At 50.9% G+C, this 12,944-nt stretch overlaps 1 protein-coding gene across 1 annotated transcript; it reads right to left on the bottom strand.

Moving 5' to 3' along the window:
- Positions 1-202: 202 nt before the first annotated feature.
- On the bottom strand, positions 203-3,774 carry LOC124703409 (serine/threonine-protein kinase STY13-like). Its single transcript, XM_047235622.1, has 6 exons — positions 2,981-3,774; positions 1,743-1,864; positions 1,342-1,544; positions 1,083-1,257; positions 854-988; positions 203-742 (listed from the first exon to the last, which is right to left on the bottom strand). Exons 1-6 carry the CDS (start codon positions 3,270-3,272, stop codon positions 536-538), a joined length of 1,134 nt encoding a protein of 377 aa, XP_047091578.1. The 5' UTR covers positions 3,273-3,774; the 3' UTR covers positions 203-535.
- Positions 3,775-12,944: the final 9,170 nt, after the last annotated feature.

Raw genomic sequence — 12,944 nt, 5'->3', positions numbered from 1 at the left:
TTCACTGGAGAACCAAGTCACATATCGACGACATCTCCCAAATCAGTTCTGCTCCTTTCAATACATGCAGAACCAGTAGGTGATGGAAAACCGCAGCGCCATATCATGGATCAGAGTGACATGAGCATGTGAACGGTAGATAAACAGACTATGCAGAACACAGTGAAAAAATGGGCGCGGACAGAGGAAATGGACACAGACAGCAGTATCTATATGACCTTTATTTGTTTTTCGGTATACACAGTGAAAAAAGATTTAAAAGACATCGAACAATGCCGCCAAATGGACGCAGAAAGGCAGCAGTTTCAAGAATGAAAGGCCTTTATCTGTGATCTCAGTTGTAAAAAACAACATGTGTGACCGCCACCGACTTTCTTAACAACAGCTATTACAACATCAAACTGCTATAGGACGTATGTCGACCACAACCACCAGGGGGCTGCAAGCAGCGACTGCACAAGTGACAATGGGAAGCATGCTGCGAAGCTCCCAGTCATATCGATGGGCAAAACATAAACCGAGGGAAGAGAGTACCCTACGGGCCTCGTGCCCTGGTGAAACATAAGCATCCAGATGACTGGCCATCTGGTATCATACCGCCACCTTTGCTTGTATCGAGAGCCTCCATAAGCTGCACCACCTCGTCCATATCAGGACGCTTATCAGGATTCCCGTCCCAGCATTTACGCATGATATTTGCAAATGGACTTGGACAGCAACGAGGTATGTCTGGGCGCAAATTCTGTACACCAACTAGGAATAGTTATGTTTGCTCTTTGTGTTCCACACAAATCATTACGAGAGAAGGAAAGGAAATAGAATAGCAGGAGTATATCTAGAACACAGGACAAACCTGATGAACAACAGCCGAAGAGACATCAGCAAAACTTAGGTCTGGGTATGGCATGTCACAGCAATAGATTTCCCACAGGCATATGCCAAAACTGTAAACGTCACATTTCCTGTTGTATGGTTTACCATCAAGAACCTGTAAATGCATACAAGAACAGATAACTTTTATCTTAAGTGGGATGTTAATTTGTAGAAGATACAAAATTGAAGGGATCAGTCCAATACATTACCTCTGGGGCCATATAACCAAGTGTGCCTGTCGCACCAGTCATATCCTTCGGATTCTGAGCCTCAACACGAGCAACGCCAAAATCTGCAATCTTAAGGTTTCTCTGTGTATCAAGTAACATGTTTTCAGTTTTCACATCACGGTGTACAATCTTTCTGGAGTGTAGATAGCTCAATCTGCAAATAAAAGTGCCAGGTTATCAATAGTGTATTCAGACAGAAATAATGCATGGTAGTGAATTCAGCTGAAGTGCTTATTACCCTCTGGACAGATCCAATGCAAGCTGAACAACAACTTTGTATGCAAGCTTCCGCCGTCTGTTCTTTATCAAATATTGCTTCAAAGTGCCTCCAGCTAGATATTCTACCACAACACAACACGCTCTGGCCGGCAAGTTGGCACGCGCACCATTGTCATTGGCTGGAACCTTAAGGTCAGTCGTCCCCATAGATGCACCAACAAACTGCAGAAGATATTATGACATGTGTTTAAGTACTTGTCAAGTAGCTCGAGAGTAGTATGGGTGATGTCAGCTACAAATGTTAATCCTGGATAGTAAGCTAATATACATTGAGCTATCAGCGTTACTACAAGAACAACACGTATATCACATGAAGATGGATAACATTTCTGGAAGCTATGTATGATTGGAAATACTCACCCTTGTAACATTAGGATGGCTGAGCTTATGCCAAACAGCAACCTCCTGCTTAAATGATGTTCGCAGAGCGGAAGTTTCGGCTTCTGTGGCAAAACCATCTTCTCCCCAATCCAATAGCTTCACTGCACATAATATGAAGAAACATTAGAATTTCTTCCATGAAACAGTGGTTATATAATGTGTACAACTGTGAACAGAACAATGCCAAGTCCTCAATCTGATTAAGCGGCAAGCACGTTGATAGCACATTTTGAGTAAAAACTGGAGATTTTGATGTTAAAAAATAATGCATTCTGTTGAAAAGAACCCCAATAAGAATTGCATCTAGCTGAAGTATTCAATGGAAGAAGTCTAAACCATCTTGGTGGCAAAACTATGAAATCTAACTGAAGTCCTCAGTGGAACAACAAAGTCTCTTCCATATTGCTCGCAAAACAATGAAACTCGAAAAACACTAAAGTGGGCCAAGAAACGATAAGCTTTGCATGACGTTTATTTTAGTTATTGGAAGAAATTGTTCGACTAAGTTGCTAAATACCCGTATATAAATTTATCTGAACTCATCTATAAAGGGGAGTCCTTAGAAGAAAGCAAGTACAAAATTTGTTGGATTCACAGCAGGTTGACAATTTTATCAAACTATGCTCGTACTTCGTACAAGGCCTAGAAGCCTAACTCTACAATCCGCTTGCTATGTGAACTAATCAGTGCATGGAAGGGCAACGAAATGATCTACAAAATCACCATAGATTACATAATTCATATGCAGCATCTTGGTACTGAAAACAGGATAAACGAATACGGAAGTGCATAAAAACAAACTAGACGTGGCTTTTTAGATGTGTGTAAGCGAGTTTACACATATGGCCAGGCATTTGGGTGAAGCATAGAGAGCTAGCACGAAATTCTCGATTAATTAACAGAACATGTCGAAGGGACTGTCAAGCTGTCAGACATTGCACTTTGCTAAACAACTATATGATTTAAATCGTCCAATTCGAATTGGAACTGGGTTAGATAAGCATGCTACTGAATGTTGTGACAGTTAACACTACTAAGAACCTGTACGCACTGAAAGTTGTAGAGCATAGGAAAGGAGTGACTACAATCAACACAAAATGAACACATATCATTCATCTCATGCTATAGAAACCAAATTCTCATAACAAGAAACTGAATGCCGTGACATATGCGCATCGTGCTATTCGATCTACTGAGATAGATAGATAGATGGATACCTGCAACTTCCTGGCCGTCATAGGTGCCGCGGTAGACCGTCCCGTACGTGCCCTGAGCAATCACGTACCGGATCTCGAGCTTAGCAAGGTCAATCTCCCAGTCCGCCTTGGGTCCCTGGGACTTGAGATCGGCCTTGCCCCATTTCTTGGTGAGCCGCTGCTCCAGCTGGATGTCGAGGCTGGTGAGGTCGATCTTGTCGGCGCGCACGTACGCGTCGGCGCTGCTCCCCATGCTTCCGGACTTCTTCAGCTTGGGTTTCACATCAGGGAAGTCGCTGGTGCTCGATGCCATCTCTCTCTCCCCGAAGGCGAAAGACGATATTTTTTTTCCTTCGTCTTGAAGAACTAGACCGCAAGTCCAACAACCACGAGTTGCTTATCGGAGACGCGAAACTGGTGCGCCGCAGAGCATCTTTGGGAGTTGGGATGGGATGGGGCACCTGAACCAAGAACTGCCTCCTTGACAAAAGTAGAGGGTACCTGGCTCGGGAGGACGCTGATCCGGCCGGAGCTCACCGCGCAGGCTGCCGGACAAGGAGGATGGTGCAGATCCGGTGGAAACTAAAGCAGAGAGCGCCGGGTGGGGCGAATGGAAAGAAACAAGTTTGACCAGGCTGGAGGGAGGAAGCTCGCCGGAAAGAAGGCCCGTCCAAGCCGTCAAATCGGACCGACCAGAGCCGTCCGAAATCCGCGACGGGCGGCGCCTCTGGCTCAGCTACAAGGATGGAACCCTCCGATCGGACCGAGGCGGCGATACCATCGGCGGCTCGCTAGCTCTCGGTCCTCGCTCGCGGGTGTTGACTGTTGACGAACGAAGCTAAGCGATGGCCAGCGAGCGGGTGGGGGAAGCTGGCTGAGATTTGTTTATTCGCGCTGTGGCCACCGGCTCTGCTGATGAGCTTCGGCTTGTCCGCTCCCTCGCCTTGGACTTCCGTCGCTTGCGTTGGAAGTGAGCACACAGCGGTTGTACAAGTCCAAAGTAGAATGTTCCGGTCTGGCCAGTGGCCACACGTATTAGGCCGGCGCCATTTCAATTCTCCACACTAGTCATCAACCCAGGCATCCGCCTGGGCTAGGACATAAAAAATTAAATATAATGAAAATTATAGTGCATATATACATGCATTTGATTTAGCTTATATATGGAAACATGTTTGCAAACGCAAAATTCTGTAAGAGGGATTTTTGTAATCTGACATGTCCTTATTTTTTTCACTTATTTGGTGTACCGAAAATTCAAAAAAGTTCTTAACTTATTAATGTACACAATTTTGTGGACCCATAAAATTTTAATTTGATATTTTTGGCCTTTTGAGAGAAAAATAATGTAAATTTGGTTAATTGTACAATCCTACAAATTTTCTCCCACTTTGTGTTTCTATTTGTTTTTTCATACAACCTCTTTTTCAAAATTCATTATTTTTTGAAATTATATAAGGTTTTGCTACACTCTTATTTTACCTATATTATTAATAATTATATACCACAAAATAATGTCCAAATAGTGAGCTCAGCCACAACTTTCTGGGAATAGATGATTTGAAATTTACGTTTTTTATTGAATAATTATCTCTTAGAGAATATATTTTATGATCCATATTTTTGGATATTTTTATATGTGTAAGAAATATATACCTAGAAAGTATGATACGAATTCATGCTCTAAGAAATTGTTGAATTCCCCATTCGCATAGCAGCCGAAGTAGTATATTAATAAGAAAGCAAAGAAAAATCTTATACTACACGCATGAAAAAAATAATTCTACCGGCTTCTTTATCATGTACTTGTGGAGATATAGACTAAACCTACGTGACACACCGGCTCCTTTGCACGTGATTGAATGGTTTATTAGACGTAGTACAAAACTTGGACACCTAGAACATACCAGCTGACTACGGATTAGATTGGTTAGGTGTCGTAAAAACCATGGATTCTTGGGCATGTGGGCTAACCGATTTAAAATCTCAGCTGTTAATATTTTGCTTCACAAACAATCTACGGATTAAACAAACGTGCCTGCGTAACCTTGTAAACAAACGTGACTACGTAATTGTAGACGTGACATTGTAAATTATAACTTTTTGACTAATCCTAGCCGTAAATTTCAGATCTAACTGTCTTAATTATTCTGATGATGTGGATTAACGTGGTGTCTTGTATGGTGCCTCCAATTAGTAAATATAAGATGGATGGTTTAATCTAGACTGTTTCAAAAAGGTTTATATATACATGGTTGGGAATTAGCATATTGTTTGTAAAAGTTGTTATATTCCCATGGTATATACTCATGTATGTATCATTGCTCTCTGCCTAGTAGCTTGCGTGCTCGATAGGGCCGTAAACAAGCAAATCCGAGTATGGCACCTGAGCAAAGCCGATCAATTTGAGGTTGAGTGGTTAGGAGGGTGGTTGTACCCCAAGCCCAATAGAGTTCAAACCCCAAGTTTAACATCTGTGTGTCTCATAATGACGGAATATTCATTTAGTGGGAGGCGACGTTTCCGTCGACAGCGAGACGCATGTGGTGACTTCGTCAATTTCAAGATCCAATCCGCCGGCTCAGTCTTCCGAATATGCTCATAGGGGTAGGGTGTGTGTGTGCGCGTTCATAGGGGTGAGTGTATGCACGTGTATGTGAGCGTCTATGTTTGTACTATGTTTCTAAAAAAAAGCCGATCAAGGCCACCTTCCAAGTACTTTACGTTTATGGGTGTAAACGAATCGAATCGGATCGGATTTTGCTCATACAATATATTTTACAGATTCGAATTAGAGCGGATATTCATTGGTTTCGGGTTCGGATGCGGATATAACGGACTGTGGATTTGAATCAAAAAAAGGGCCAAACTCGGACTGAAAAAATCAGATATATACTCTCATCGGTACATAGTTATAGTTCTTACAAATATTGAGAGAGATTTAAACATGATTCGTTAAATTTAGAAAAAAAGAGACACCATACACTAAAGTTCAAGCATTGGTGTAAATTTAGAGCTAAACATGCTCGCCAAATAAATTTGGTAATTTAATAATTACTAACCTTATAAAATTATTCTTGACTTTTGACATAAACAGATTATTCGATCTAAAATCTCTCGATTATCCTAATTAAATTTCGAATAATCCATATCTGCATGCTATTTGCTATACTGTATCTGAAGCATCACTTCGAATCGGATATCCTTATCCATTGGATTCATTAAAACTAAATATGGATACCGGATTTGACGACAGTTTTGGTGCATGCATTATCATATCCATTTACACCCCTATATAGCTTAATATATATCTCAATTTACAGGTGCGGTTCTATAATACTTTTAGATAATATATTGTACTCTTACAACACGACTGTGAAGATAGTTGGTCGGTTGGTTGGTGGACACTAAAAGTCTGAGTTACTTTGTAAGCCCAAACCGCATAGATATATATATCTAGCACCACATGAAAGAATCATCACCTAGACAGACAAAAATCATGTATTCATTTCTAAAGAACTGCTTGGTATAGGAAGATAGCATGAAGAAGTGTCAGATTACACTCGGTGGTTTGGTTGCTAGAATCACTACGAATGGGATGCACCGGGAGTATTTGGTCCGGGCACAGATGAATTTGGTGCTCCTCTAGATTTTTTGCATTCGCGTTGCTTCTATGAAATTGGAGCAGACCTTAACAACATCGTTGTTGAGCCCAACTCTCATGAGGGCACCTTCCTAATCTTTGGATTAAAAAAGTTGCCAGGATTCCAGCAGTATGCTGAGTTAACGTGTGTGTAGTTCGGCTGTCAGTGAGTTTCTTAGCCAACAAACATTGTTTGATCGACTCCGGTGGTCTATAAGCTTCAAATGGGACACGTAAATAGATCTTGGGGGATCAGGTTCAAAAGAGCAAGTGGGTTATCTTACTGTATTGTATCTCGGCACGCTGTCATAAAAGATACTGTCGGGGGAAGACCCCGGGTATGGCAAAGAACTGGAAACAGTTGGCTCGAGGCCGGCTGGCCCGCGGCAAAGGCCGGCTGCTGCCTTGCGAGCCGGCTAACCCCAGCCCCACACCGGCTAGGCCATAGCCATCTGCGTTGTGGCTAGGCCGGCTTCTACACGCCATGTCCGGCTTGGTCTGCCTCTCCCTGACCGGCTCCCGGCTGGTGAGCCTTGCAGGAGAAGAAACTGGAAAGGCGATCCGGGTGCAGAAGTCCACGCTGATCTCACCTCTCGTAAAGTAAGGGGCACTGTGGAGCAACAGTGCCCCGTGCCTGACAAGTTATCATGGCCTAGGCTGCGCCGTACGGCTACAGGCTACCGGTTCCGACAGGGACAACTCCCCCACGTCGCTTGGCACGTCCTGTCGCCGCTGACCTCGGTAGAAGGACGGACAAGCCTCAACGGTTGGTGACGCAGGCGCCTCGGGAAGGAGCGGAAAAGCCGGAGCCAGCGAAGCCGGCCAGTAGGTCATAGGGACTTTTATGTAAAGTGCCAGCGTCTATATAAGCTGCAGTACCCCTCCTACGCGGGGGACGATCGATTACTTCTCAGTTCTAGTCTTAGCACCGCTCGGGGAGAGAGAGCTTCGTCTACCTCTGGCCTCCCCTCGCAGCCGGATACAGCTCAAGGAGCACCATTGTATTGTGATATTGCATATACACTCTAGAATAGGAGTAGAGGTGTTACCTCCACGGGAGGGCCTCGAACCTGGGTATGTCGCCGTGTCGCTCGTGCCCATACCCGCATCCGGATACCACCGTAGACCATATCAGGAACCACTCTCTTTAGCCACCCTATGGCATATGCCGTGACGATACCACGACATTTGGCGCCCACCGTGGGGCCTTCAGCGTATGCGGCCGGTGTCTTCATCCGGACGGGCCTCACCATCATCAGCGGCGAGCGAGTCGCTTCACGCATGATCTGGAGATTCGGCTCCCTCGACTGCGTCAGTGACAACGTTGGCTGCTTCGCCGACATGCCCTTCCCTGCCGGCGGCAGCGTCATCTCCTTCGGCGGACACGACGTCTACGTCACCACCGTCGCACCGCCGCGCTACCCGCGGCAGGTGCTGCGCTGCGCAAGCCCTCCTCCCGGAGCCGGCGCCAGCGGCAGCCTCGCCAACCCCTGCGTCGTGCAGGAGGTCATGACCACTACAGAGGAAAACGTGGATAAAACCGCGCGGACCCGCGGCCCCGCCTTGGAGCGCACCGGCGCAGACGGCGCATCCGGCTCGGGCCCAGAGGAGCCCCAGCCGTCGTCCCGGCTAGACGAAGTCCGGGCAAAGCTGAGCTCCCCGCTCACAGCCGGCGGAGACCCCACCACCATTGAGGCGGACCTGGAGGCGCACCGCCAACTCCTCCTCACGCAGGCTGAAGAGCTGGCCGCTGCCAAGCGGCAGCTGGAAATCACCCGGCGCGTGTACAACCGCGCCCACGGCTTCACGCCAGGCGGCGACAACCCAAGCCGAGCCGGCCAGATTCACCGGAGGGGAGGCGGCCTCGGCGCCGAGATCGACCGCGATGGCGCGGAAGCGCCGGCTCCGTCCGCGGAGCTGCCGTTCTACAACACCCCCGACAAGAACATGCACGCGGCTGAGGCCGCCGTAGAAGAGCTAAGCCGCCTTGAAGGCGAAGAGTTACGCCGCTAGACGAGGCGGGTGACTGAGCTGCTTCACGCCGCCACCGAGCAGGCGAAGAACCCCAGGTACGCCAATGCTCCCAGAGCTTCTCATGCCCGTGGTGCCGCAGGCAATGACAGGGACGTCCCCAGGGCCACGGCCGAGTCCTCCTCCCCAGCACCAAATCGACACCGGGACTCGCGGGCCACCCACGCAAGTTCCAGTCAGACAAGCCGGCTGGGAAGCGGCAACAGCGGCCGCAGCCGGCCTCCACTAAGCCGGAACCAGGAGCAAGACTCCGAGCAGCCGGCGCAGAGACGCCCGCACCGGCCAGCCTCAGAAGCAAGCGGCCCACGCCAGCCGGCACACTCCCGGTTGGGCCCGCGCGTCGAGCCGGTAGACGCCAGAGACCGCCTCGACCGGCTCGTAGAATCCCGCATCGCGGAGGAAGAGGGGTCAGCCGGCCCAAAGTGCTTCGGTCCACGGATCCTGAACGAGCCCATGATCGACGGATTCCAACTCCCGCGCGACACCCCCAAGTACGACGGCACCGCCAAGCCGGAGGACTGGCTGCTGGATTACTACACCGCAGTCGGCATTGCCAAGGGCAACAAGCGTTGGGTTGTGCGCTACTCCCCCCTAATGCTAGTCGGCTCCGCCCGCACTTGGCTCAACAACCTTCCAGCCGGCAGCATCAACGGCTGGCTGGACTTCGAAGACGCCTTCGTCCGCAACTTCACTGGCACCTACCACTGGCCGGGTCGCCCCCAGCAGCTGGAGATGTGCAAGCAGGGCCCGGACGAGATGGATCGCGCGTACCTGACGCGCTGGTGCGAAATGCGCAGCTCCTGCGAGGGCGTGCACGAGATCCAAGCCATCAGCTTCTTCATGGGCGGCTGCCGGCCTAACACCATGTTGTGGCACAAGCTGCGCCGCAGCGACCACAAGACCATGTTGGCCCTAATTACCATCGCCGACAAGTACGCGCTGGCTGAAGAAGCCGGCAAAGCTCCGGCTGACGTTTCGCCGGCTCCATCGAGGCGCGACCACCACAAGGCGGCCGAGAACAAGCCGGCTGAGGGAGCCTCCCATGGCAGCCGGCGGGACAACTACCGCGGCAAGCGGCACAGCGACCAGCCGGATCGCCGGTACGGCTCCGCCCATGTGGCAGCCGTGTCGGACCACGCGGCGGCTGGCGGCAGCTGGCGCCAGAAGGAGGACCGGCCCTGGAAGCCGAAGTTCACCTTTGAGCAGATGCTCGATGTGCCGTGCAAGTACCACAGCGGCAAGAACCCCTCCAACCACACCACCCGCGAGTGCCACTTCACCAAGCGGCTGACAAGCGGCGATCCGCTTCCGCCTCCACCCCCGCCTCCACCAGCCGGCAGGCCAGGTGGCCAAGCCGGTGCAGAAATCGCCAACCTCGAGCACCACGAGGCTAACCAAGTGCACCATGGCCGGTACCTGGCGGAGGATGCCACGTACATCATCTTCACCACCGAGCGCGAGGACAAGACGAGCCAGCAGCGCCGTTCCCTCGAGGTAAACGCGGTCATGCCGCCGGTCCCCCAGTACCTAAACTGGTCAGAGCTGGCCATCACGTTTAATCGCCGTGACACACCGGCTGTCATGCCGAAGCCGGGGAGCTACGCCATGGTGCTGGACCCAACCATCGGCACAAGCCGGCGCAGCGTGCGCTTCTCGCGCGTCTACATCGACGGGGGCAGCAGCATCAACATCCTCTACCGCGACACCGCCCGCAAGCTGGGCATCCAGGAGGCTGAGCTACGCCCCACCCCCACCGTCTTCCATGGCATCGTGCCAGGCCACTCCTGCCAGCCGATCGGCCGGATCACGCTGGAGGTCATGTTCGGCAAGCCGGACCACTTTCGCACCGAGAAGGTCGAGTTCGAGGTGGTGGACCTAGTCAGCCCCTATCACGCGCTCCTAGGCCGGCCGGCTCTGACCAAGTTCATGGCGGTGCCCCACTATGTGTACCTGAAGATGAAGCTGCCGGGCCGAAAAGGGGTCATTACCGTAGCCGGCGACTACTGCCGCTCCATGGAGTGTGCCACACAGAGCTCCAAGATGGCTCAGACGCTGGTCATCGCTGCCGAGAAGCAGCTCATCCACGACGCCGTCGCCATGGCCAAAGCCGCGCAGGCGGATATGCTGGCTGTAGGCAACCCGGCTGGGACGACTCACTTCCAGCCAGCCAACGACACCAAGAAGATCCTGCTGGACCCGGCGCAGCCGGACAAGTTCTTCACCATCGGTGCCGGCTTGAGCAGCAAATAGGAAAGCGAGCTCACCAGCTTCCTCCGTGAGAATCGGGACATCTTCGCTTGGTCTCCACGGGACATACCGGGTGTGCCGAGGGAGTTGGCTGAGCACCACCTCCACGTCAGGCCAGAGGCCAAGCCGGTGAAGCAACCCCTTCGCTGCTTCGCCGAAGAAAGAAGGAAGGCCAGCGGTGAAGAAATCGCCCGGCTTCTCGCAGCCGACTTCATCATGGAAGTGCTGCATCCGGACTGGTTGGTGAACCCAGTCCTGGTTTTGAAGAAGAACGGCTCCTGGCGCATGTGTATCGACTACACCAGCCTAAACAAGGCGTGCCCGAAGGACCCCTTCCCCCTACCGCGCATAGATCAAGTCATAGATTCGACTACCGGCTGTGAACTGTTGTCTTTCTTAGACGCCTACTCAGGCTACCACCAGATTCCTTTGAATCCGGCTGATCAAATAAAGACTTCGTTCATTACCCCGTATGGGGCTTATTGCTATACGACTATGCCATTCGGCTTGAAAAATGCAGGCGCCACCTACCAAAGGTGCATGCAGAAATGCTTACAAGTGGGAATCGGCAGAAATGTTCACGAATACGTGGATGATGTCGTTGTGAAAACCAAGGAGAAGCGTACCCTCCTTGATGACCTGAGAGAGACCTTCACCAATCTGAGAAGATTCCGGATGAAGCTCAACCCGGCCAAGTGCAACTTCGGCGTGCCAGCCGGCCAACTCCTTGGCTACATCGTCTTTCAACGAGGAATCGAAGCCAACCCAGAGAAGATCAGTGCCCTGGAGAAGATGGAACTGCTGCAGTGCCTCAAGGACGTCCAGAAGTTCACTGGTTGCCTGGCCTCCTTAAGCGGCTTCGTCAGCCGGCTGGGGGAGAAGGCACTGCCCCTGTACCAACTGCTCAAGAAGTCGGACAATTTCGTCTGGACGCCGCAGGCGGAGGAAGCCTTGCGCGACCTGGAGTGTGTGCTGTCAACCGCACCCATCCTAGCATTGCCGGCTTCAGCGGAGCCGATGCTCCTGTACATCATGGCCACCAATCGAGTGGTCAGCGTTGTCCTGGTGGTGGAACGTAAGGAAGAGGGCAAGGAGCGGGCGAGTCAGCGCCCAGTTTACTACCTCAGCGAGGTGCTCTCCCAGTCCAAGCAAAACTACCCCCACTACCAGAAGGTCACCTATGGCGTGTACATGGCGGCCAAGAAGCTCAAGCACTATTTCCAAGAGCATTCCATCAAGGTGGTGGCCACAGCGCCCTTGGCGGAAATCATTGGTAGCAAGGACGCCAATGGCCGGGTTGCCAAGTGGGCCCTGGAGCTGGCGGCCCATTCCATCCTCTACGAGCCAAGAACTGCCATCAGGTCGCAGATCCTAGCCGACTTCTTCGTCGACAGGGCCAAAATGCAATACTTGCCGCCTGTGCCGGATTCCACACATTGGAAAATGCACTTCGACGGCTCCAAGATGCGCAACGGCTTGGGAGCCGGCATAGTCATCACTTCCCCAAAGGGAGACCGGCTGGACTACGTCCTGCAAATCCACTTCGCTGCATCCAATAATGTGGCGGAGTACGAAGCGCTCATCCATGGGCTCAAGCTGGCCAAGGAGATTGGCGTGCGTCGCATTCTTTGCTTCGGCGAGTCCGACTTGGTTGTACAGCAAGCATCCGGCGACTGGGACGCGAAGGATGCCAACATGGCGTCATACCTCTTCCATGTCCAACAGCTATCCGGCTTCTTCGACGGCTGCGAATTCCACCATGTGCCACGAGCAAACAACGAGGCGGCTGACGCCCTATCCAAGATAGGTTCAACCCGGCAAGCAATCCCACCAGGTTTTGCATTACAGCATTTGCGGAAGCCGTCCATCATACCGTCACCGGACTATGATTCCATATTCGTGCCGGCTGACCCGGGGGCTTCTCAGTCAAACCCGGGTGACAAGGTATCAACTTGTCAATGCCTACGGATTGTAGACTAGGGTTTAGTTGGATGTAGAGGGCAAGTAGATCTCGAAGGTTTCAGCCGAAAAGTACTCGACGAATATGAAAACTAGGGTTTGAGA

Source organism: Lolium rigidum, chromosome 3 (assembly GCF_022539505.1).
Source record: "Lolium rigidum isolate FL_2022 chromosome 3, APGP_CSIRO_Lrig_0.1, whole genome shotgun sequence".
Lineage (NCBI taxonomy): Eukaryota > Viridiplantae > Streptophyta > Magnoliopsida > Poales > Poaceae > Lolium > Lolium rigidum.
The sequence above is the reverse complement of the archived record's forward strand: the minus strand, read 5'-3'. Positions and strand labels throughout refer to the sequence as shown.